At 41.2% G+C, this 26,844-nt stretch overlaps 1 protein-coding gene across 2 annotated transcripts in view; it reads right to left on the bottom strand.

Annotated features, from left to right (window-relative positions):
* Ppp2r5e (protein phosphatase 2 regulatory subunit B'epsilon) overlaps positions 1–26,844 on the bottom strand; it is a 138,450-nt gene that overhangs the window by 59,156 nt on the left and 52,450 nt on the right. For both annotated transcript variants that reach the window (XM_040742919.1, XM_040742920.1), the window contains exon 3: positions 10,302–10,498. In XM_040742919.1, the coding sequence (XP_040598853.1) occupies positions 10,302–10,498 (197 nt within the window). The remainder of the gene's footprint in view (positions 1–10,301; positions 10,499–26,844) is intronic.

Raw genomic sequence — 26,844 nt, 5'->3', positions numbered from 1 at the left:
TGACTGTAGTTCCCTGAGTTCCAATATCCTCTTCTAGTGTGCATATATGCAGACAAAACACCCATCTACATAAAATAAATAAACCTTAAAAAAAAAAAGAATCTTTAGATTTAGAAAAATTCAAGGGAGGCGGGCATGGGTGGCACAGGCCTTTAATCCCAGCACTCAGAAGGTAGAGGCAGGTGGATCTCTGAGTTCAAGTGCAAGCCTGGTCTACAGAATGAGTTCCAGGACATCCAGGGATACAAAAACAAACCCTGTCTCAAAAAAAAAAAAAAGGGAGGGAGGGAGGTTAGTTCAAGAGCAAAAGCATAGTACAGAGGCAATATGTATAAATATAAAAATTAATATATGGCTGAAATTCCAAATTGTGTAACGTATTAACAGCCTACCCCAATTGACATTAAAATAAAGTTGCTCCCAGAAGCAACAGGTTATTAAATTAAAATCCCATTGTCAGGGTAGGCTACCACCCTAAACGCTATTGGTCAGGAAGCCTCCTGGAGCCCCAAAATAACCCTGACAATTGCCATTGTTATCAGTTGCCCACTCAGGTAGACGACAAAGAAAGCAACTAGATTTGGCCTGGAGGCTTCTGTCACCTAGCCTTCGTAGTATCAGAAGGTGCAATGCTATTACTGGAGAATAGGCAACAACAGTCTTGCTCAGCTGTAGACCCTGTGTGCAGCAATACTGTCCAGCCAACAAGGGAAGCCTGCTAGTGCAACAGTGACAAGTCTGTTATGACAGTAACCAACTACTTTCTGACTGGATTTGCTGCCTGCCCTACAGCACAGAATCCACACCTAGTACCATAAATCCCAGTCAAAGGCCATGGCTTGGGAGGTCACAGCACTAGTGGGAAGCCACTATTGCTGTTCTGAAAAATGGACATGCTACACCTGTCAAACTGTCTCCATAACAACTGTTTATGCACTTATAATAGTGCTGCCAAGAGCTTCGGTCATGGAATCTTCCTTTTGCAATGATCATTAATAACTACAAAAAGTAATAATTGGTCAAGCATTAAGGATAAATGACTAGGGGCTGGAAAAATGGCTCAATGGTTAAAAGTACTTGCTGAACTCAGTCCCCAGTATCTGTATGGGGGCTCATAACCATGTATAACTCCAGTGCCAGGGGTCCAATACCCTTTTCTGACCTCTGCAGGCACCAGGCTTGAACTTGGTATACAAACATATATGTAGCAAAACACTAATACACATAAAATCTAAAAAAGAAAAAGGAAAAAAATAAGAAAAAAGAATAAATAACTAGAGTAGAGAGATGGTTCAGCAATTAAATTTTGGACTACTCTTACAGAAGATCCAAGTTCGATTCTCAACACCCTTGTCAGACAACTCACCCTTCCCTCTAACTTCAGCTCCAGAGGATCCAACACCCTCTTCTGGTCTCCTCAGGCACATTGACTTACATATACAAACCTCTACACGGATACACATACACATACACATACACACACACACACACACACACAATCTTTTTTAAAAAATTATTTACTTTTATATGTATGGGTGTTTTCCTTGTGCAGTGCCCTCAGAGGTCAGAAGAGGGCATCAGATCCCCCAAGCCTGGGGTTATAGGAGGTTGTAAACCACCATGTGCAAGCAGTCAGTGCTCTTAACCACTGAACCATAATCATTCCAGCCCTAACCTTTCCTTTAAAGGCTAAATGACTGTTGAATATATCCATCTTAATCATGTCCTCCGAGGTTCAAGGAACATCAAAGAAGGGGTGGAAAGACCAGAAGGGCTGGACAAATAGGCAGGAACTAGTGTGGAATGCTGGCTTCCAGACATGGCATGACTGTCACACTCTTCAACTCCTAGCAACTGTGGTACCCAGAGAAGATCTACACAAGATATGTACACTACCATGGGAGCACAAGTTACCAGTTGATGGAGGAAGAGGTCATTTCCTTCAGTGGTACAGTCAGTGCTCAGCAACCTGTAAACAAAACCCCTAGATCCTGGCCCATTCTCCTGTAACAACTCTACTCAAACTCACTGGATCCCACGCTCCAAAAAAGGAAAAAGGCATGAAGGCAGAAGCAGGGCTAGTTGGGAAGAGGAGGAGCATCAGCAGCAAGGGGAACAAGGAGAGGAACAGAAGGAGGGAACAAATTATGACTGAAATAGGTAAATGTGTGAAAATGCTATAATGAAACCCATTGTAATTATTACATGATAATAAAAACAATAATAGAAAACCTGAACAGTTATACATACATTTATGATATTGAATACATAAACAAAGACCTTCCCATGGGGGCTGGAGGTGCAATTTAAGTGGAAAAAAAAGTGCATGCTTAAATGTACACGGTCTTGGGTTCAATTCACAGCATAGAAGATAAAGAGAAAGCCCTTTTCACAGAGCAAACTTCAGGTCAGGCAGTTTCATGCTCTCACCTAGGCATCTAGTGTAGATGATTAATGCACATATGGTAAAACCAAATTTAAACAATTTGAGAATCTTTCCATCCACATAAAAATACACAGACTACACACACATAAAATTGCAGTAACACCATGAGTTCAGTAATACCATGAAATAAATCTGCGTACCTCAAGACAATAAATACTGCTAAAGGAACATTAACCAGAGTAGCACAGGGTGATAGTTTAAGGAAAAGGCAAACTACCTGCCAGTGTCTGTTTCTCAAAAAAAATGACAAATTCTAATATCTGCCTCTGGCCTTGCCTTGTCAATTCTTTCTACTCTTTCTAAAAATGTCTTTTAGTGACTTCATTATTATAATCTTAAGCTCTCTCCTATGTACCAAGAATCTGTAAATTTCTAATCTCTTGTGAGGTCCTATATATCTTGAATTTACCCATTCTGAAACTTTCCCAATAACTCCTGTTAGCAAACACCTTTCTCATATAGCTCCTTTTAGTTACCTGCAAAGAAACTCTAGCCAGGGTATAATTATATTCTTTATCAAATGTAAGACTTGACAAATGACAAGCTCTTACATTCCTGGTGCTACATTAGTAACAAGAAATCCTCTACCTTTCAATCAACAGAGTATACAGTAAAGTTAACAAAGCATCTTAAATTATGCGTAGGCAGACTCTGAGGCCCTTAATTGAGAATTCCTAGTTCTCCACAAAACCATAGTAGCCTAATAAGAGGCTAATCAGAGCTATGATTTCCAGGTAAATCAAAGAATTTATTTTTAAAATACAGGATCTTAGATAAACAAGAGACACTATAATTTGAAAGTGGGGGGGAAATTAGCAATAGCTGAGAAACAACAGGAAGAAAAGACTGCTCAATATACTTTATTCTAAAGCTACATTAACTCTGAAACTCAAATATCCTCAATCTGCAATATACAGAGATCTAATCACACTCTGGGAACAACGCAGACTTGAAGCCAAGACTAGCCAAGTCAAAGACAAACAATATGAAAATAATAACAGCAATGACTATATGATAAAGTTATGTGGTTTTTGTAGAGATTTTACTCAAATGAAGCCAGTATATCTTAGGTATATCTATAGGAGGAATCACTGTCACCACGATCTCAACTTCCTCATTCTGCCCACTCCTCAATCAATTTGCTCCCATCTGAACCATGGCACAGTGAGCATGGAGTCCCATCGCTTTACCTGCCTCCTGCCCACGTCCATGCTGACAAGGACCAGCTCTACATTCATTTTTCACATTAATTAGGCTTCCCACAGGAAAGGAACAGCAACAGCAAACACTCAACTCCTCAGCTTCCAACCAAAAGGTGCTCTCCCTACTGCTGTACCTTAACAGAAGCACCACACTGACCACAGCTACCTGAACCACCCACAGGGGCTTATGCCACAGGCATCTAATCTCCTTCCTCTCTCAAAATATCCACAAAAGCTCTAAGTGGCTTCGCTTGCAGTTCCAGGTGACTCTCAAGAGTTAACTTCTCTACCTGTGACCTGCTATTGGCTTAGAGTTGCATGTCTTCTCTAACACTCCCCTATCGATCCTCCTTTACCACTATTAAAATATAAATGCCACCGTACCAGTCTTCTACGTCAAGCCTTCTGAAGGGTCTCCACTGCCTATGAAGTAGTTCCCCAAACTGACACACATTAACATCTTCAGCTGCCAAAACTGACATCTTTCCATTCTCTGTGCTCATTCAAGCGCGCACACACATGCATGCACAAATAACTGTGAATACTACAACACAGCACTGCATACCCAGTATATCAAGTGGTTTGGGGATTCCCTGGTAGTTCAGCCATCTGGAAAATCTTTTAATACCCTACTAAAGCTTTACTCATTCTGGACAGTCTGCCATGACTACCCTACCCACCTGAATCAACCTTCTATCCTCTTTCCTTACCTAATATATAATTCTATTAGTATAACATCTTTTAATTTGTCCACAATGCACGTTCTACTGCTGACAGAAAATAACCATCTTGCTGAATGGTGCTGGTGCATGCCTTTAATCCCAGCACTTGGGAGGCACAGGCCAGCCTGGTCTACACAGTGAGTTCCAGGACAGGCTCCAGGGCTACAAAGAAATCCTGTCTCAAAAAACAAACAAGAAAGAAAAAAAAAAAAAGCACTCCACATCTTTTTCAGCCATGAAAGCATACGAGTATAAGTCAGATGTGGTGGCACATGCACGTAATCTCAGCACTTGGGAAGGAACTAAAGCAGGGGAGTCATAAAGTGAGATTGGCTTAGGCTAACGAAGTAAATTCTTGGCCAGCCTACACTACACAACAAGGTCTTGTCTCAGACAAACCAACCAACCAAAGACTAGGAATGTAGCTCACTGCTGGAATGTTTGCCTAGAATAGATAATATCCCTGGGTTTGACACACAACACCACCAATTTTATTTTATTTTTTGAGGTAAAGCATGGCATTAATAGATTCAATAAAACTTGGCAGTGGTGGCGCACACCTCTAATCCCAGCACTCAGGAAGCATAGGCAGGCAGATCTCTGTGAGTTGAGAGCAGGCTGGCCTACAGAGTGAATTCCAGAATAGTCAAGGCTACACAGAGAAACCATGGGGGGGGGGGCAGATTCAGCAAATACTATCTAGAATTAACAAAGCCAATGCTTTTACCAATGAAACTATATCTCACATTTGGAGTACCCTCAAATGGAGTATTTTTAGAAAAGACATGCAAATACAATTCAAATAATATAAACTATACAGAATTCAAATTTAGGTAAACAAACATGAATAGGTTATGAGAAGATTAAAAGAAGTCTAAGAAGTATTTCAAATGGATGCATGCAACAGAACCAAAGACTTTATAAGTAGAATGTGATTTAAAAAAAAAAAAAGCCATAAAAACAAAAGCTTGAGCTGGGCGGTGGCAGTGTACACCTTTAATCCCAGCACTCAGGAGGCAGAGGCAGGAGGATCTCTGTAAGTTCAAGACCAGCCTGGTCTACAAGATCTAGTTTCAGGACAGCCTCCAAAGCCACAGAGAAACCCTGCCTGGAAAAACACAAAAAAACAAAATACAACAACAACAAAAACAAAACAAAAAACAAGCAAACAAAAGAAGCTTGACCCTAGTGAGCCAGTGTAGAGTAGAATACAGCAAGGCCTAAATAAAGCAACCAAAGGTCCTGATACCTTTTTCCATTAGAGAAGACACCACAGAAATACCACTTACCTAAGTAAGCAACTGCTTTGGAAAGTGATTAGTGAACCTTGAGAAAGCCATTTTAAATGACTTGGACAGTGTTGCTCAAAAGTCATCCATTTCAGAACTGGAAGGTTCTGAGATATCATCACCTTCCTCGTTAACAATAGGAGAAACTGAAGCTCGGAAGCAAAATGAGTTACCAAAGTCTCATCACTAGTTAGGATGAGAAATAAGGCCAATAGCTTCCGCATGCTCTCCCTGGGGTTCTTTCCACTATATAACCACTCTCTTCTCCTGAAGGTAACTTCTGGGTTATGTTGTTGATGTATTTACACATAAAATGTTTTTCCTTCATTCTAGTAGCCTGTAGGCGGTACCCAGACTTCATTTGGATGGTAGTGGCTTCCCAAACTCATACCTTACTTTCTCTCTACTTCATTTGCCCCTCATAAGAAAACCAACTCTCCAAGTACAGGTCTCAACAGGTTGGATCAGTTTTTGGTATTAAGGCTGACAGCATACCATGTCATCCTGACTCATTACTCATCCTGATTTTCAAAGCCCAGTTAGCATTTCATTAAAAACACCACCGCTTCCTCATCCAGGTGAAGTAGTTTCATTTCACAATAACAAGAAAGAGGAGCAGGTAGGGACAGTGACTACTCACCAGGCAGGATCATCTCTGGGCTACAGAATTTGAGAGAAACTGAGGAAATGGAACAGAACACATCTAGCCGATAGAGAACGTAAAATCTACAAACAGGAACCGTGCAAATTCAAGTCTCTAGTAGCAAAACATAACAATGTTATTTATTAGCCAGACAATGGTGGCACATGCCTTTAATCCCAGTGCTCAGGAGGCAGAGGCAGGTGAATCTCTGTGAGTTTGAGGACAGCCTGATCTACAGATCAAGTTCCAGGACAACCAGCCAGGGCTACACAGAGAAACCTTGTCTCAAAAAAGCAAAACAAAACATTTTTTACTAAACATTCTGCCATATCCTAGGTACTAGTCTAAAAGACTTACATACATTATTGCTAATCTTCACAACTCACCCCCAAGAGAGGTATGACACGGGGAGATAAGCAGAACCAGAATTTCTGCACACAAGGACCTTACAGGTGGCAAATGGGGGAAGTGAGTACCAAAATGACCTGTGGTTCCCAGCCTTCTTACAATTCAGTAAGCACACCGTTAGCCTGTACACACGTGCTGAGGTTCTGAGAATGCCAATGTGCACACTGCATGTCATTTATTTAGGCAGGCCTCTCAGTATCATATGTAATTCTCAACGATAAAGCAAGTGAATATGGCCAAAGGTGGCCGTTGAACTCAGGAGGGTTCACTTTCTGTTCTATCATGAGATCTTCTTATCTATAAATATCCCAGATTGCATAAGTATAATAGCAAATTAGTTTCTGAAAAATTTTACAAATTATATATGAAAAACCAGTATATATCTGAGAACCCTACACAAAGGAGTGCTCCAAAACAATATGTATGCTATATATTCAAAGCTGCATAAAGCAGGGCTCAAGAATGTCTTAACAATATAAATGGCTTAAAGGAGAAAGGGAATGAAACAACGAGCTCTTAGGCAACTAAAACTGTCTTAGGGCAAGCTGGTTGGCAAAAATGGAAGAATCTCTGCATTATGTTAAATGCTAGGTTTAATGAATCAATAAAATTGAATGATAGAATATCTTCATCATAATTTCAGAGCCTAAACAGTACATGTGATAGAGGTACAATTCGTTGGATTTTTGTTAATGTATTTATTTCATTCCAGTTTGATTTATTTTAATTGTTGATACTTAAGTTGTCAGACTGTAGACATGCTTTATTTATGATATATTTCAGCTTAAAGTTATGTTATTATATGTGGATGTAAATATAGATTTGGTGTTTTACAAAAAAAAAAATTTCAGAGCCTAAAATCAGTTAGGCTCAGCTAAGAGGCATCCCAGAGCCTACTAAGATACTTGCGACAACTCCTCTCTAGGACACTTATCTCCTAATTGGAAAAATGTGATGCACGTGTGGAAGAGTAAAGCGCAGCGTTTTCCAAAGAGTGGGCTGTCAAGAAACAGGGGACCTGAAGGATGGAGAAAGCACTGGGCTTGTCAGAAACAGCACCACACTGTAAACTGGCCCTTTAGGGGAAGCCAGAATTGGAATTGGGGACCAGATCTTAAAGTACATGAAGGGGCGAAGTGGGGAGAGAGGGAGATAAATTCTGATAAAAATTGGAGCAGTGGAGCTCCAATAGGAAACCAAATAGTACAGCCACTCTGAAAGTCAGCTTCACAGTGACTTACAAAATACTTATCTCAAAGCCCAGGAACTAATGTCCCCACTGTCTACCCCAAGGATTAGCAAATGTATGCCCCGCACAAATATGCAGATTTCCAGAGGCACTTTAGTTATAACTGTCAAAAAATGGATGAAGCCAAAATACTTCGGAGGCTGTGGCACAGTCACACAATGGGGTACAACTGAGCACTAGGAAGAGTGATCTGGGTGGGTGCGATAGTTCACACCTGTAATCCCACCACTAGGGAGACTGATGCAGGACTGCTAAGAGTTCAAGATCAGTTCCCTGCTACATAGCAATTTCCAGGCCAGCCTGCATTTAGTCCCATCTCAAAAATCAAAACAAGGATGAAGAACGTGAAAGAAGGCAAGCTGCAAAGGGCGTCTTTCAGATTCAAAAAGCACACCTACGAAGCCAGCGCCAAGGTCAGGGGTTCTTAAGAGAGCAATGCCAGCATGAAGCTGCTCTGTGTGATACTGTGAAGGTCCATCCATGTCACCAGACTCTTCCAAACCCAGAGAAGGCAAAGCTCCAAGCATGAGCCCTAAAGCAAAGCACAGACTCTGGTTGATGTAGTGTGTCAGTGTAGTTCATCCATTGTAGCCAATGTCCCATTTGGGATGGTGACAGCAGAGGCCACACCAGTGGAAACTAGGGTAAATGAGAAATCTCTGCACTTCCTTCTCAATTTTGCTATGTACATAAAAAGCCTACAATCTTTATAAAAAGAAATCCCTCAACATACAGATATTCTTATAAAAGGATAAACTGATTGGTTTATAAGAACATCTGCCAGATGCTAGTTAAACACAGTATATTCACACAATGAAATACTGGGTAGCTGTAAAACAACACAGCTTTCTATGTACTGATAAAGTGTTAAGTAAAAGGAATGTACAGAAATGCGTACAGCACACTATTCGTGTGTCTACAAAAGTATCTAAGCAAATGCATGTGTATATGCTTCCATCCTCATGAGCTATCTACAGAAAGTCAGAGCAAAACTATAAGCTCACACCAACACAGCATGCTCTGAAGAGGACGGGTGGGCAAGAGAAGATGCTAAGTGTTTGGGAGATTTAGAAAGGACGTACACTCAGAAGCAGCATTGTCTAACAGTGAGTGTAACTGGTGATATCTGAGACTAGGCCAACCTTTCTTGTGTGGGCTTTCTTGCCCTTTTAAAATACTTAGCATCACATTTGTGACCTCTACCCAGTAGATGGTGGAAATATTCTTTTCTCATACAGCTGTGACTACCAAAAAATGACTCTGGGCATTGCCAAATGTCCTGTGAGGCATAAGTGCTCTTTGTTGAAAAGCACTACTCAGAAGCAACAATAGTAACAGTTAACTTACAAAACACTCATGATGACATATTCCTGTAAATTAATAACAGATCCAATGCATATATATGTATTTAATGCCATATACATATATATATGTATATATATATATTCATATTTTTTTCCAATTCCACCTCATCTACATAGGGCCGCCACATACCAGTCACTTTCACAAGCTGATCTCTGAAAGCCCCTCCCAATGTTGAAGAGGTATTCCCTGTGTCTGTTCCTCTAGTGGGGTTCCCAATGACACTCAGGCCCTTCTGCATTGTATGAGAGTTACCAGCCTTCTCCATTCCTCCCACCCACTTCCTAAAAACAATAGCTTCTCCATCCATAATCTTTCAGGATGCTAAGGAAGGCAACCACAACACAGAAGCCTACCAAAGAGATTTTGGCTTAATTTAAATAAGTAAATAAATAAACTGATGTAGTTAATGACACAGTAAGAACATAATTGCTTGCATTACACAAATAATGTTTCTTCCTGTAATTCCTAAGGACCACACATAGTGCCATTGTTCTAACATCATGAAAGGCAGTACTCCTGACTTCAAGGAAATTACAAAGAGAGAAATTCATTATAAACCCAAGAGAGACCTTAACTAGATTCTCTAGATCATAATTTTATTAAGTATAATGCCATTAGTAATATGCCACAATGAAAGGGTGGCAGGAGCTAAGATACTCAACGCGCTTGAATCTTTTTAAACAGATCTAAAACTGGTTGATTCTCCTGTGTCTTTGCAGAGATCCATGGCACCCTGGCCCTCAGCTTCACGCTCTGGAGGTCACTCCTTCAATGCTGCAGTCGGTGGGATGGTCTGGGTGTCATCATCATGAAATCATGTTCTTCAAATCCTAGTGCTGTGCTGACTGCTTGCATTTAACTCTCAGGAGGTTGGCTTTTGTTTGTGGAAGAGACCTCGGTGACCTCAGTGCAATCAATACACCCATGAGTGGCTATGGAAGATGCTTAAAAGTGTCAACGGCGAAAAAGAAACTCACCATTCTAACTACTTCAGGGTAAGTCTGCTCTGTCAGACAGCCTCTGCTTATTGTAATGTAGTCCACCAGTTCATTAAGAGTGGAGCGCTTGTACTCTTTCATTTTAAGATCAGATAGCGTGTCCATGAAGTCAAAAATGACACAGCACTGCTGAAGTTTCTTTAGGAACAGTTCAGGCTGCTCTGAGGTTGGAACGTCTAAGAAAAAAAGAGGAAATGGTGTAAGTCTGTCATCAGTTCCAGGCAACAGGAATTCTCTGTGAAAGTTACTTCAAAAGCGAACTCAAAAGAACAGCACAACAGTGTTCTTGTTAACATTCACATAGGCAGGAGACACCATAAGCACCACACCAGAGACCCCGAGTCTGAAAGCCCCACACAAGTAAGGGACTGCATCTGCTATTCTGCAACTGAAGACTGCCTAAATCCCAAGAGCCACCTGCAGGTTAAAGCAAGGGTTAGCCCAAAACACCCCAACTCCAGCATCCTTAATATCTGAAATCACCGAGAGAGGTCAAACTTTCCCTTATAAAGTGAAACCACAAGTTTTCCGTTAGTTTAAATTCGTTCACTAAAAAGTTTCAAAGCAGAAATCTCAACGTATCATTTCATCTGACATCCTTGGTGTTTAAAGCAATGGCTGCATATGGATTTTGTTTTCAGTTTGTTCTGGCTCCATGAAGTTGCTTTGTAAAGAAACTTGGAAAACCAACAAAATGAAACAATTCCAACAAGTACACCAATGCAGGGAAATGGCTCAGTTGGTAAAGTGCTTACACACAAGCATGAGGCCCCAGGTTCAATCCTCAGAATCACAGGAAAGCCAGGCATGGTAGTGCACATCTGTAAGCCCAGCTCTGAGGAGGCAAGAGCAGGAGCGTCCCTAGGGCTTACCAGCCCAGCCTCGCTGGTGAATCCCAAGTCCCTATGAGAGACTCTGTCTCAAGAAACAAAAGGGAACAGCTTCTGAGGAACATATCCAAAGTTGACCTCTGAATTCCACATGTACACCTGTACACGCAAACACGCACCCAAGCAGACACACAAAAAGAGCACATCAGAAGTGGTGATATGAGAACAAATTTCACTTGCATCTGTATCTTTTGACCCATGTTCTTGAGCAAAGAAAAAACACAATTTTTATTACTCTACGAGGGATCTTTGGACCACTACATGTGCACTATGGCATGCATGTGCTCACACATACGTACACACACAAAAGAGTAATAAATATAATTTCAAATAGTTAAGTGTTCTCAGAATAGGCATCTGTTCTCTTTTCAAACAAACAGCAAATTAAGGGCTGGGGGCTCTAACTCAGTTGGTAGAGCTCTCACCTAGCATACACTAGGTCCTTGCTTGGATCCCCAACACTGCATAAAATCACAAGCGGTGACACTGGCCCACAATTCCTGTACTTGGGAAGTAGAGGCAGTAGGGATCAAAAGTTCAAGAGCATCCTTAAGTCTGAAGCCAGCATGGCTACATGAGACTATCTAAAAAGAGGTATCAGGGGTGGTGGCAAGAGAGTTAAGCAGTTAAATGTGCTTATTGCCACGCCTAACTCCCTGAGGGCAGAGAAGTAAAATTCTAAGAGTCAGGCATCTGAGAACAGAGCAAAACTGTCTTCTAGACACAACAGACCACACGCTCATGAACTCAGTGCAGTTGCAGATGTCTCACAAAACCTGCCCAAGACCAAGTCAGTCAGCAGTCTAGCATGGAGTGAGAAGGAGTTCACAAGCCCTTTCCCCTAACAGGGGAACTATGGACAGCTGATGGCTTCTAGGGGAGGGAAAGTCGGTTTTCGTTAAATATGTGGCTCCTGGTAGGCCAATGGTAATCAAGTGGATGGTCCCAGACCCAAGAATATTGGGACAGCACAAACTGAAGTTGAGGGATGGGTAGGGGAGTGGGGATTGATCTGGGAGAACTTAGAGGGAAAATGAGGGGTGAATGTGACCAAAATACATGTTATGAAAATCTCAAATAATATTTCTTAGATGACACAGTCTAGCTAGCAGTAATGGCACAGGCTTTAACCGCAGCACTGGGGAAGCAGAGGCAAGTGGACCTTGCCTCAAACAAAGCAAAATAAAAACCTACATAACATAGATTTGAATCCCATACTATAACAAACTGCTCAGTTGGTAAGAGGGTTTGCTGACTCCAACAGTTTGATTTCAAGCGTCATACATACATACATACACACACACACACACAAACACACACACACGGAGGGAGGGAGGGAGGGAGGGAGGGAGGGAGGGAGGGAGGGAGGGAGGGAGGGAGGGAACAAGAACAAACAGCTCAGACATTTGCTCTGTATTATTTCTAAAAATGAAATCAAATTTTGAGGTTAAAATTCTCCAGCTAGGAAGGAATATGATCTAGTCTACTTCCTACCCTATTTCTTTCTACTACTTTATCCAGCCCTACCCCTAATACTGTAGCTTCTCTTGAATGGCAATGAGAATTATGATCAGTGTGGTGGTTTGAAGAGAATGGCCCCCATAGGTTCATCTATTGGAATGCTTAGTCCCCAGGTGGTGGAACAGTCTGTGAAGAACTAAAAGGTGTGGCCTTGTTGGAGGAGATGTGTCACTAGGGGTGAGCCAAACTATTCCCAGTTAGCTCTCTCTTTCTCTCTGCCTTCAATGTAGATAAGGATGTAAACAACTGCTCCAGTACCCAGTCTGCCTGTCTGTGTTCCCAAGTTCTCTGCCATGATGGTTACTGACTCACCCTCTCAAACTGTAAGCCCCTAGAAATGCTTTCTTCTATAAATTGTCTTGGTCATGGTATTTGTCACAACAATACATAAGTAACTGATGACACAATCAGGGTAGGCTCTTCCGCCATCATCCAAGAGAATAATTCATTAATACTGAGAATACATTAGAGGTAAGCAGTTCTAGTTTTAGATGACGTTCTAGTTTTTAAAAAAAATTAGAGCTGGGAGGTAATGATACACGCCTTTAATCCCGATGCTTGGGAGGGAGAGGCAGGAAGATCTCTGTGAGTTCAAGGCCAATCTGAGTGTTCCAGGACAATCAAGACTACACACAGAGCCGGGCGGTGGTGGCGCACGCCTTTAATCCCAGCACTTGGGAGGCAGAGGCAGGCGGATTTCTGTGAGTTCGAGGCCAGCCTGGTCTACAGAGTGAGTTCCAGGACAGCCTCCAAAACAATACAGAGAAACCCTGTCTCAAAAAAAAAGACTACACACAGAGAAACCCTGTCTCGGGGGAAAAAATTTAGAGATGATTACTGAGATTTCATGATGAGTTACGGAGCTGGGAACAGTACTTGGATCTCTAGCTACACCCACATGGCCCCTATGATACTAAACCAAGACTACAGATTTAGCCAGTTTACCAGACACCACAGAGGTAAATGGGAACAGGGAAAAGGCTTAATAATACAATATCACTTAAAGGTTAAAATCTTCAAGGGATTTTTAATTCAACCAAATTTTGATAGCATAGATTTAACAAAATCCCCAAACTAGACTATCCACATAGAGAGTGCTTACAAGTACAAATGAAGTCTGACGCATCAGCAAATGACAGTTTTAAAGCAAAAACAATGTCTGTGGTCACTCAACAGATTTACATATTTAGCAATTCAAAACATTCAAGACAGTTGGCATTTAGAAGCTTTTTAATGGTAAGCAGTTGGAATCCATTCGTTATTCATGTGAACTGATCCATCACAGACAAATCTGAAGCAGGCTATCCACCTACTAGATGAGACAATAACAACTTGTATTAATTGGATGTACTGGGTATACACTCCTTGTGTTCCAATCTAAGCACTTAGACACACTAATTCTCATTTAATCTCTACAACAATGTACAATGCTATTTTCAATTTAACAGATGAGTAAATCAAGACAGAGAAATTCAGCATCTTGCTCAGAATCATACAGATACTAAACAGTGGAGACATGATTCAAACCCGGGCTGTGGGGCTCATGCCTGAACTCTTCTACACCATGTAGCATTCTACCGCACAGAAAGGCCAGAGACTACATTCCAGAAAATAGGGGGCATGCAGACTAAAGCAGGGAGAATCACAAATGCACTCCCAGCACACCCCCATTCATGAAGTAGCACAATTTGCTCCTCCTTTAGTTGCCTCCAGAGCTTCCCAGGCAGAGCAAAGGCTTTGCTCTCTATTCTTTATCCTTTATCACAGATTAAATTCTTCTAAAAGGGCCTCCCTTCATTAAAAAACTTAAGCAGTCAGGACAAACCACAGGATGTGGGGGCGTCCCTTAAACCATTTGTATAGTAACAGTCTGAAAAAATTTTCCCATCACAACTGAAGAATGAGCTATAAAATCAGTTGAAGAGCCAGGAATGCTTCTACTACAAGAAGACTGAGCAGGGTAACATGACCCCAAGCATTCACAACTGCCTGAGAAACATGGACAAAGTCTGCCTCCCTTTCTCTCTCCCCGTGGTGGTAATGGAGGGTGGAGGGTAGAGGGATACGGTCTAAGCAAGGGCTCTTGCTGTATGGACTGGCCGTGGACTGCACTCCAGAGCTGTGATGTCCCACTCTCCATTGCCTCCTCTCCCTAGTCCTGGTGGGTTGTGAAACATAAGTCTGAACAAGGACCAGAGGAGTGCTGTGCAGTCCAAAGTATCTGAGGACCACTCCAAAAGCAAATATACTCTTTCCAGAAATATTTATTTGAAAGAGAGGAGAGGGACTCAAGAGATGGCTCAGCAGTTCAGAGCACTAGCTGTGCCAGGAGGTGGTAGCACACACCTTTAATCCTAGCACTTGGGAGGCAGAGGCAGGCCTAGTCTACAGAGTAAATTCCAGCACAGGCTACAAGGCTATACAAGAAACCCTGTCTCAGGAGAGGGGGACGAGGGAGGGGGGAGAGAGGGAGATTCAGAGGGAGGGAGATGAAAGTGCACTAGCTGCTCTTCCAGAGGATCCAGGTTCAATCCCCAGCACCCACATGGCAGCTCACAACTGTCTATAACTCCAGTTCCAGGGAATCCAACACCTACACACAGATATACATATAGGCAAAACATAAATGCATATAAAATAAAAATAAAATTTAAGGAGGGGAGGGAGGGGGAGGGAGGGAGAGAGGCCATAAATCACAAGAAGAAGACAGCATACAGCCAGTACATTCTGGCTATGATATGTAAGCAACAGTCGCCACTACTTCCCAAACCCAAATCACCCAAACATCTAAACACTTCTGACGTTGCTTAAAATTGGAGGAAAATGTTAGACCTTTAGAGATAAATGCAAACTATTAAAATTTAAGGTCATCTTAGAATCCTCAAGCAGGCAATCAATATATTTGTCATTGTTTTCCAATGGAATCCTTTGGCCTACAAAAGCCATCCTATCCTGCCCCACAGAGTTCCATAGAATCATAACCATAAAAACAAGCAATTGATTACGTGATTGCATAATAGCATGAAGGTCAATAGTACAATGACTCTCCAACCAATGCCAGAGCTTAAAGGGGAGAATAAACTGGTCCAGTTATTACAGTGTGGTGAGGTCCCACCAGATCAGGTTCCATCAACCTGGAAGACCATTAAAGTTAAGCCCATCTCCAGAAGGGTTCTCATTGAAGAAGGCGCTGCAGTGAGCAGCAAAGTTACACCGCAGTGCCCTCCTCTTTTCTTTTTAGCAGTAGATGTGTCTCTGTATTCCTATCACCATCTCACAACATCCATCTCCCTGTCAGCTGCCATCCCTTTAACAAGCTAAAGAAAATGTCCAGTCTCCTAAGGTGTGCACACACAGATAATTTAGAAGCCTACAGGCATGACATATAATGGAAAAGTGACCACAACATTCAAGTTTAAGAGATAATGTCTCTCTTTACACACAGAGCACTCCAAAGGATATCCGTGGCTATTAACAGTCATAGTCACTCTCTGCATCCTAAACTATAGCGAAAAACAAAGGAATTAGGAGTTCAAGGTCATCCCCAGTGACATATCCAGTTCAAGGCTAGCCTTGGATACAAGAGACCCTGTCTGTCTTGGATAAATGGATGGATGGAAGGACAGACAGATGATAAAATAAACAGTAAGATCCAGTACAGAACAGGCATGACCCCTCCACCCCACTTCTTGAACTTTGTCTTAGAATGAGCAATGCTCTGACCATGAATATTATCAGTTTCTCTGACAACTCTTGATGATCCTCAAGAAAATCAGTGGGAATTTTCCTTGTCTATGGTATGAGTCTATCTATACTTAGAGAGACGCTGGAATAATATCCCAGTTCTAAGAAGATGCTTCACACAAAATATTAAGGATATTTAGTCCAAAAGCCTATGCATTAGGACATATGGTAAAATGCCTAACTATTTGTCCTTTGGATCTGTCCAAATAGTTTTTTGCAATGTTACCTCTGAACACAGACCCAGGTAGTGCTCTCTTTGTATACCAAGTATTTCAGGAAACCTAGAAAGAATCATGTATGCTTTCATTAAGAATTACTTTTGACCTAATAAGTCACAAAGAGCCAACAACATTTCTTCAAAAGAAAACAAACCATCAGTTTTTATGATGAATCAAATAATAAAATTAGGCTTCAGCCTGAGGAACTAGAGCCAAATATAACATGATCATTCAAGATACTTCACTGTACAAAATAAGACTCTAATTTAAAACCAGATTGATAACTAAAGTATTGCCATCCGTCACCTCCAATTTACTTGTGTATTCAAACTTGCTGCTGATGGTGACATTAATGGATGCCATATCATTTCTACTGCTGGGCATTTTTATTTCATAAAAAGCATTTCAGATGATTTCACTGTGTAGCCAAGACTGAAAACTGGTTGTTAAAGCAAGAAGTTTAAAATCCTTGTTTTATTCCCTTCACCTCTGAAATCCCCTTTCTTTCTGTTTGTTTAAAGCCAGCAGTGAAAACTTTCAGTCTCTTAAGCTAAAGTAGGACCTTAAAAAACACCTACAACAGTGAAAACATTTCTTCCTGACTTCGGTCATAAAAACTGAACAGAGTTGGCTACTTTCACAACTCTTGCCAATCTATTGGGAAGCTTTCAAAGTTTGCTGATTACTACTGCCCACTTTTCTATACAGCGTCAAAACATAGCTCACAGAATGGCCAACACAAATACAACACTTCCAAAGCCCTGAGAGCACTAGGCTATCAATTGGCCACAGCAAACTGAATGGGTCAATACTGAGTTATCCGGACATGGGAGAAACCAGCACAGTGATAATGAAGAACACTTACTGGTACAAAGCATGTGTCAAACCTCTAACATGCACTACCCTCTTCACCCCCAGAATGTCCTAGGCGCAGCCACTACCACTGGTGCAGTTGAAGAAACTGATGTCCAAAACAATCAAGTCACTTGCCCAACATCATATGCTTGTAAGAGCTTAGTTCCTGCCCCGAAACAGTCTTATCCCTGGTCGACAACAGTGATGGTTGCTGTAATCCAGGCAATCCTGGCCCCGCCTCTCACCCATGTGCACATGGCAAGTGAATGTACCCTGGCTAATTAAAAGGAAGCTCCACCCACTTCCGTTCTCTCTTTCCCACTGTTCCTTTGGAGGGCAGACAGGATCTTTCCTGTCTTCCCCTGCCCCCTGCTTCCCTTCTGTCCCACCTCTATGTCTCTTTACCTCTTTTCTCTTTCCTTCCCTTATTTCCTTATGTCCCTATCAATAAAACTTTCAATACAAATCACATCTATGGGTCTCTGTTTCCTCATCCGCCTGCTGTCCACCACCCACTGCACCACAAGAATGGGTGTGTGGTCCCAACCCACACCACTTTATTCCTAACAATGGTAGTGGTGCCAACGACCATAGTGGTGATGACTGTGACAAATAATAGTAACTAACAACAGTCATCATTACTGGAACGAAAAAGATTTGTTCGCTGTCATTATTAGTGCATTCTTTAAGAAGAGTTGCAATCTAAAAGTAAACAATAATATATTGACCTGTCTTTCAAATACCAGCATGTTTTAAAACTAAAAAGCATACAAATGATCTTAAACAAATGAGTAAGTAATACAGAAGACTATACTTAGTTTTTAAATATTAATATATTATTTATTCCCCAAAGTTTAGATAATCAGTTTGTGTTTATTATTATTCTTTCCTGGAGCTCTTCAGTTTCCTTCCCCAAAGCCAATACATGTGGTCTAATTTATAAACAGAATTCAAAGGTCACTACTGTAACCACACACTAGAGTGGCCTGGGCAGCAAAATCCTGATTTGAGACTTTCATGTTGTTTTGACACTTTATTTGCAACAGAATAAACAGAAAAGAAATAGCTATAGACACAGTCTTCAGGGACGGACGGACGGACGGACGGACACACACACACACACACACACACACCACACACACCTGACAAATAATTTCGTTTCCAACACTTTATAAGCTTTACCTTCTAATGTCAAGGTAATTACTGAAGCTTGATGGCACAAGAAATGAAATACTGTTAAGTTCTTCAACCGCTAATTAGAGGTATAAATTACTTTCCTATTACCAACTCACCACAGGACAGAAGCCACCAAAGCCCCTGACTTACAAGGTTAGTGTCTCTATTATTAATTCATTTCCTGAGGGCTTATTTCCAAGGATGGAGACAGCAGCAGCACTTTGCATATGTGGAATTCCTGGAGCTTGCTAAGCTGGAGGGATGGCTCGGTGGATAAAGTATGTGCTGTGCAAGCAGGAAAACTGGAGTTGGGATTCCCAGAACCCACATAAGAAGCTTGGAGGCACGATGGCTGCTGGTAGTCCCAGTACAGGAGGCAGAAACAGGGAGTCCCTGGGGCAAGTTGGCTAGTCAAATTTAAGTACACATACTGAATTGTATTTCCCCCGTGTAAATCAATTTTAAATCAAAATTTTATCCCACCAGAAGAAAATCATACTAAAGAATAGAGGAAAGATATAAGTAACATATTTAATAGGGAAAAAACTATTTTAACATGTAGTCCTGAAGCACAAATTTTAAAACTATGTTAATTTTTAGTAATACAACATTTATAAATGCAAAAAGTAAAAGCCAGTTTACATGAAAACGTCTTTAAACTGTCTCTTCCTAGTAACATCCAATAAGATATTAACTCATTTTCTAAAACTACATTCAAAATATTAAAAACTAGATGACTTTTAAGAATAAGCAGTGGGGCGGGGTTGGAGAGATGAAGAGCACTTAGGAGCATTTGCTACTCTTGCAAGGGACACAGGTTTGATTCCCAGCATCCACATGGTTGTTCTGGAAGTCATGCTACACATGATGGTTCATCACCTGTAACTCCAGATTTTTGAGACTTGACACCTTCTAGCCTCATCAGGTAGCAAGCATGCACATGGTACACAATCATACATGATACAAAACAACATACAGCCCACGCCTTTAATCCCAGCATTTGGGAGGCAGAGACAGGTGGATCTCTGTGAGTTTCGAGACCAGCCTGGTCTACAAGTGCGAGTTCCAGGACAGCCTCCAAAGCCACAGAGAAACCCTGTCTTGAAAAACCCAACAGACATCAAAAATAAAAAGAATAAGTTTTAAAATTAACAAAAAGACTAAACGGTAGGCTAAGGAAACAGCTTGCTACTCAGGGAGAAGGGGGGAGGGGAGGGGGATTTGAGAAAGAATACTCAAAGAAGGTACAGGAGAGCAGCAAAAAAGATGTCTGCAGGAAAGCATCCCACTCAAGGAGCCACGAAGGCAGGGGCCCTTCAGCAGGAAGGAGTGTGCGGAGGGACCAGAGGGAAAGCAAGCGTGTGGGGGAACTGCTGTGGGCAGTGGGGAGAGAGGACAGATGAGCAAGGGGCAGATCACCTTGGGACTTCGGTTCGGAATTAGAATCACACCTTTACTGTTTACTAAGTAATACTGGGTTTAATTTTCTTCTCTGCAAAATAGAGAAAATATATTTTACAAGGTTGAGTGGGAATCAAACAAAAGGCCATCTATAAAAAGTAGAGCGCTTTTTGGGGGAAAAAAATCCTTTGACAAAAACTTACCAAGTATCTATGAGACACAAAAGACAACAAATTTCTACTTTCTAGCTTTCAATCTTGTTTCTATAGGGAATTCCTTATATTTTAACATAACTTCAAAATTATTTTAAAAGCACCTCTAAAATAAATTCTCAAGTATTTCTAGAAACATTAAAACTTCGTTAATATTGTATTCCAGTAATATCAAACACCAAATGTTATCTATTTGAACACATACATAATCATAATCTGTCTTTTCTCCCATAGTTGTCTTTATGACAAATAACAGATCATAAGCATACAATAAAGGGAATTAACACAACAAATTTCTCGGATGTGTGACTGAAGCCCAACCTTTCACCCAAAAGTATATGCAACAAAAACTTCAAAGATTACTTTTCCATATGTCACAACTGTAAGGTAAATAAATAAGTAAACAAAAGACCATAAAGGTTTTCAGGAAGCACTTACTCGATTACATGACACAACCAACACAAAGTAACTTCCCAATAAAATAACAATTATTTTCAACCATTTCCACTGATTGAAGATCTTTTTTTCCTCAAGAGATTACTTCTACAAGGGATAAAAATGACCTAAGCACTTCCATTTGTTTTGAGGATTAACATCATTGTGAATCGTTTTAGGATGAGATGAACCTGTGGCTGTTTTTTTTTTTTTAACAATATGAGGTTAGAAACAATGGGAAGTGGGAGTGTGTAGACAGACGGACAGACAGACAGTGGACAATTGAGCTATTAATTCACAACATATAGTCCTGACTATTCAGACACCATAAACTAAAATCTACTTAGAATGCCAAAAGAGAAAACTAAAGCATCCATCTAATGTTACAGTGCCAGTTCAGAGATGCTCATCGGCTGGGAGTTTTAAACATGAGACCTTAAGCTCTTAAAAGTGACACAGCACTAAGAGTAGAATAGCCGCTAATCCCCAAAGTACCAAAGCTTACATTTATAATTGAAGTCATAGTCTGAGCAATAAGACCCAGTGACAGCATATAACACAGGCCCTCATCATGGAACTACCCTGTGCTCTACAGGATGGCTATTACTTAACATACATTAAGTACAAATGCAAAGCCATATATCAGTTGAGCAAATCTAAAATTCCAATTTAAAATAATCTGCTAAGAGAAATAAGATCCACTTGAAATCCCAGTACACATAAAAGCACTATTATTCAAACTTGTAATAGCAAAATTAAATATATGTATTTCAATATGTATGTAAACAGTATGTGATTGCACAACTCTGAAATCAAAATGTGCAGAGCAGCAACAGACTCTTTAAAAGGGCAGAGAGGTGCCTGGAAAGCACTTTTTAGAACAGACAGGCATTTTAATATCTTCAACAGTTAAGGTAGCTCAGATATACACACCCAAGTTCTTTCTTTGCTACTGGCTTCCTGAGGACAGCTGGAGGCACTGGAGTCTAGAGCTCCGCAAGCTGATGATGCATTTCTATGACCCAGGGTTCCCTAAGTTCAGCATTTCTATGTTCAATGTCAGACCTTAGGACTTAGCTAAACATGCCATTAGGTAGTTCAAACATTTCCTTTTCTGTTACCCTGGAAACAGCTTTCCCTTTCGGGTAACATATTACTGTTTATGAGTGAAATGAAGTGCGGGAAGTTTGAATGCATTTGATTAAACACAGTCGAGATAAAGGTGAGAGACAGATACTAAGGTTCAAACTTCAAGCTGAAGACCAGAAAAGCAAAGTAGTGGGCCAGTAGCTCTTACCACTACCTCAGGCTGATCCTGCTGCCTCTCTCAGGGTGGCTGGAGAACCCTGAGACTGAATGTCTTCCTATCCTCAACGTGGCTGGAGAATGAGTGCCTGATCTTTAAAGCTAAAATGGGAAACTAAGTTCACTATTTCAAAAGTCTGCCCATTGTATTCTGAAAAACCATCACAGAAATGTTTAAGATTTCAGATGACTTAGACTTGGAGGATGGCATATAGATTCATACTGCATTCTCCCAGGTGGGCGAGGTGGCTGTGTGGATCATGCCCACCCAATCTGAAATCAGAAGATCTAGATTGCCATCAGCTTCACATGTAGCTGCTGAGACCTGTGGGCAGTGTGGGGTGGCAGTTAAGAATGCCTGGATCCCAAAGTTGTCTTTGTTTAGCTGAGGCTCTGTGCCTCTGTTCCCTCACGTACCAACGAGGGCATAGGAACTGCACCTATCCTATAGGTGCTATTTATAAATATGGCGTGAACTAAAGGACACATGGAAGCCATTTAGAGCACATATAATGCTCAATAAACTTCAGCTCCTGAATTACTGTTGATAAACAAAATGAATCTAAAAAAGAAAAATTCTCAATGACAGCTAAAGAATTTCACAATACAACACACAAACTATTTCATGCAGTACTCAAATACAGAAAGTTTTAAATGTGTTTTCTGAGGGTATGGCTTAGCGGCAGCATGTCTGTACCCATGAATCCTCAGCACCACAAAAAGAAAAGAAACGAGCATTTCTAACTTGTTGGTACATACAGTTTTCCCTCCCTTTTTTGTGTATCTAGTTTTTCAAGTCACATTCAAATAAAATAATGTAGAGTTTAATCGTTACAATCTACAGAGATTACTTCAAAATAAAATTTTAACTTGGACAGAGAAAGGGCAGCTCTGCTGATGAAGTGTGGAAACCCCAGCTGTCAGGGCCTGCAACAGTCAATCACATGGCCACTTCTCGCCCCACCTCGCCGACAGAGCACTCAAGTCCTCAGCACTGCATGCAAATGACAACACCCTTGACAATGTCACAGTGCAACAAGCTCCCGGAGACTCTTCTCTTTTTTTTGGGGGGGTTGAGACAGGGTTTCTCTGTGTGGCCCTGGATGCCCTGGAATTCATTCTGTAGACCAGGCTGGCCTCAAACTCAGAGATCCACCTACCTCTGCCTCCTGAGTGCTGGGATTAAAGGTGTGTGCCACCGCTGCCTGGCCAAGGCAAACTATTCTAAGTGACACTATTCAACATTTATAAAACTCTTCTATTTTAAATCTGTACAGCAGGCACCAGGCTCACCAGGATAAGGAAAGCACATAAAAATGTGTGCTTCAAACTCTGATGAAACCAGGAGCCTTATGCAGACGACTCTGGAATCCAGAGGGGTCAGAAGAGCAGGCTGTTTCAGAAACCGCTTGTGTCTTCTATACAAAACATGCTTCTTCGGGGTCTTTAACCCTACAAACAGTGGCAAAGGCATTTGCTATTGAATGAGAAACCAAAATAAACAAGGGTCACTGAGAACAGGTCAGATACAGAGAGAAAAAAAAAAGACTCACATTCTGAAGAGCTGTTTCCTGGTTCAGAATAGTTTCTGAAAATCCTGAATGAGTCATTCTTCCCAGTCATCTCATGTGTATATAATAATAGTAAAAACTTACTAAGCATTTACCCTGCTGCAGGCTCCATTCTAAGTAGTTCAGAGTGTTAACTCCTTAACTCTGCCCCACACTGTTGTGAGACATTATTTTGCACATAGGAAACAGAGACACAGAAATGTTTAGTTATTTCCCTGCCAACACACAGCTGGAAAGGTACCCACACACACTATTCTGCCTCTGCTAGAAGAGTAATATGAATAGCTCTAGCAGTTTTTAGGATTTTTTTTTAATCTAAAATCCACAGCACAAACTGGGGTAGGGGTGCATCTGTGAGAGTTAATGTTTTTAGTAGACTTCAATACAGATTCAGTCATCTATTTCCTCTTTGAACCAAACAAAATGGCAAACTGCAAGGGTGACCAGAATCTCCAGCTAGCTCGTTGCTTGTTTAAGCTGTGTTAGGTCTTTCAGATGACAACCCCAAGTCTTCTCTGCCTTCCAGCATCCCCTTTGCACCTATACTGACTTGCTTCAAAGACATCATGTGCCATGTATTTCAGAAGGGTCCTGGAACACCTGACACTCGTCAGTTCCACTTAGTTTTGGGGAGGCAAAGGCGACATTCAGTGTGAATGAGGAAGTGAGCGAGCACATTACAAGGAATGAGAGAGAAGACCTGTAAGGTCTTTAAGCAGTCTCAGAATGTACTGTGTCATTCACAATCCTAATAACTAAGCTGGCTAGGTTTGATCTCTTTGCAGTGAAGAAATGTAAGTTTCATCAAGGATGTATGATTTACTCAAAATTGTAACTGGGATTTCATTCAAGACATATCTTATGGGTTACACAAATATCACCACTCCTTCCACACAAATGTCCATTAGTATATTCCTTAAAGGGTTTCCCTGCTAGAGTTTGTTCAAATAAATATTAAGACTTCTAAATCAAGTGATACTTATATTCATCACTAGATGGTTATCAGTTCAGAAGCATCTTATGCCCTACTACATATCAGTCTTACTGTAAAGCCATTTTTGCAGCTTATTATGCTACTGCACTGTTTAACGTAATGAAAACACCTATCATTACGGTGGCTGTCAGTCATTGTACTTTGAACTTTCCTTATAATTTCAAGTGATTTCTAGCCTACTAATAACTGATACCCATAAAGTAACCCATAAAACTCTGATAAGTCATGTGGAAGATCATATTAAAAGCAGACATAACTGAAAGGTTCAGGCATTACGCTGGCCTGCTCTGCTACCTGGCAGAATGCACTTAGACAGCACTCTGGCCAGCCCAGAGTTCCATGAGAACCACACAGGTGCAAAGAAACCCTTTAAAGGACTGACTCCTGCCCGCTTACGCTCTCATCTCTCTCTCCTCTTACTCTCATCTTATCCTCTCTCATCTTCTCCTCCTTCCCTCCTTCCCTCCCTCCCTCCCTCCCCCTCCCTCCCCCTCCCTCCCTCCTTCCCTCCCTCCCTCCCTCTCTCTCTCTCTCTCTCTCTCTCTCTCTCTCTCTCTCTCTCTCTCCTGTCTTCCCCCTTTTTGGTCTCGCTATAATAAACTATGATTAATATGCTCTCCATGGCTTGTGCTCCGTTCATCGTGCCGGTCCCTGGTTCCCTAATTAACAACAATAACTGAATAAGAAGTTGCATTATGACATCTGACCAGTGTCCACAAATATTTTGAAATTAAGAACAGGATGAATCATTTATACCAAAAAGTATTAGTCTTACTTCTTTAATACACACATATCCAATGCATCTTCATTTTAAAATGGTTATTTATAAGGACTAATTCTTCTACCAGCTCTCATTTAATCTAATGAGCTGTTCCCGGGAATAGTGTTTATGAAGGCCACATTAACCATTTGTTGTGTCTCAGAGGGTGAGCCCATGGCCATGTGGCAGGGAGCACAGCAGCAGGCAGGCATAGCTCTGGAGCAGTAGCTGACAGATCACATCTGATCCATAAGTTGCAATGGGGGAGGAGGGATGAGTCAGGGCCTGGGATGGCCTTTAGAAACCTCAAAGTCCACCTCCAACGACACATCTCCTCCAAGAAGGCCATGCCTCCTAAGCCTTCCTAAACAAAATTTCCACCATCTGGGAACCAAACTTCAAAGACAGAGCCTACAAGAGTCAATCTCATTCAAACCATTACGGATACCTTATCTACATACTTTAACTGTCAAATAAATGCAGAGAGTCAATTTAAGGGAGGTTCTTTTGCAAGTGATTGGCTACACTATCTTTCTGGAAAAGCTCTTGGTAAAATGCACTGGGTCTGTCGATCTCAGCACTCAGGAAGAAAAAGGCAGTACAATAGATATCTGTGAGTTCAAGGCCAGTTTGATCTACATAAGGAATTCCAGGCCAACCAGAGCTACACAGTGAGACCCTGTCTCTAAATCAATAAATAAATAAGGAATTAGAAACCCACAAATCCACATAGGACCAAGAGTAAAACCCAATTGCTCTCAGCACAAACATGAACAAACCACTCCACACTGTTCTCTCACTTAAATGAAAAAACAGCCATCCTGAAAAACACTATGAATTACTTCACTTAGTAGCTGGTTATGTGCTGAAATCACTGATAAGGGCCAAAGGGGGGAAAAAAATCAAATAAAGGTTTTAATTATGTCTATGCACCTGCCCAGTAGACTAGACCACGACTGTTTCCAACTGTGACAACTTCAGCTCCTTGGCAAATGAGGCCCACAGATGTTAAATTCAGCAACAAAGTTAACAGTTCAGGAGAAAACAAGCAGGTATAGTGCTCCTAGTCTGAACTGCAGAACCTAGGTTCTCTCCACTGACTAAAGCAGCAATTCTCAGTCGGGGAATCAGGGTGGGGATGGGGCTCACTGTGTTGAACAGGGGTTGCCTAAGACCATCAGAAAACACAGACATTTAAATGATTCATAACAGTAGCAAAGTTCCAGTTATGACGTAGCAAATGAAAACAATTTTATGGTTGGGGGTCACCACAGCATGAGGAACCGTGTTAAAGGATCGCAGCATTGGGAAGGTTGAGAGCCACTAGACTAAAGGCAGTTTCACTCTACTCAGTCAAGGAAGAAAGACACCAATTTCAGAGCAAACTGTGGCAAGGAATGAGGAGAACATAGAGCACTTGGTAGGAAGTATGCATCAACT

The sequence above is a fragment of the Mesocricetus auratus genome, unplaced genomic scaffold, assembly GCF_017639785.1.
Source record: "Mesocricetus auratus isolate SY011 unplaced genomic scaffold, BCM_Maur_2.0 Super-Scaffold_15014, whole genome shotgun sequence".
NCBI lineage: Eukaryota > Metazoa > Chordata > Mammalia > Rodentia > Cricetidae > Mesocricetus > Mesocricetus auratus.
This window is presented reverse-complemented; position numbering and strand designations above follow the sequence as displayed.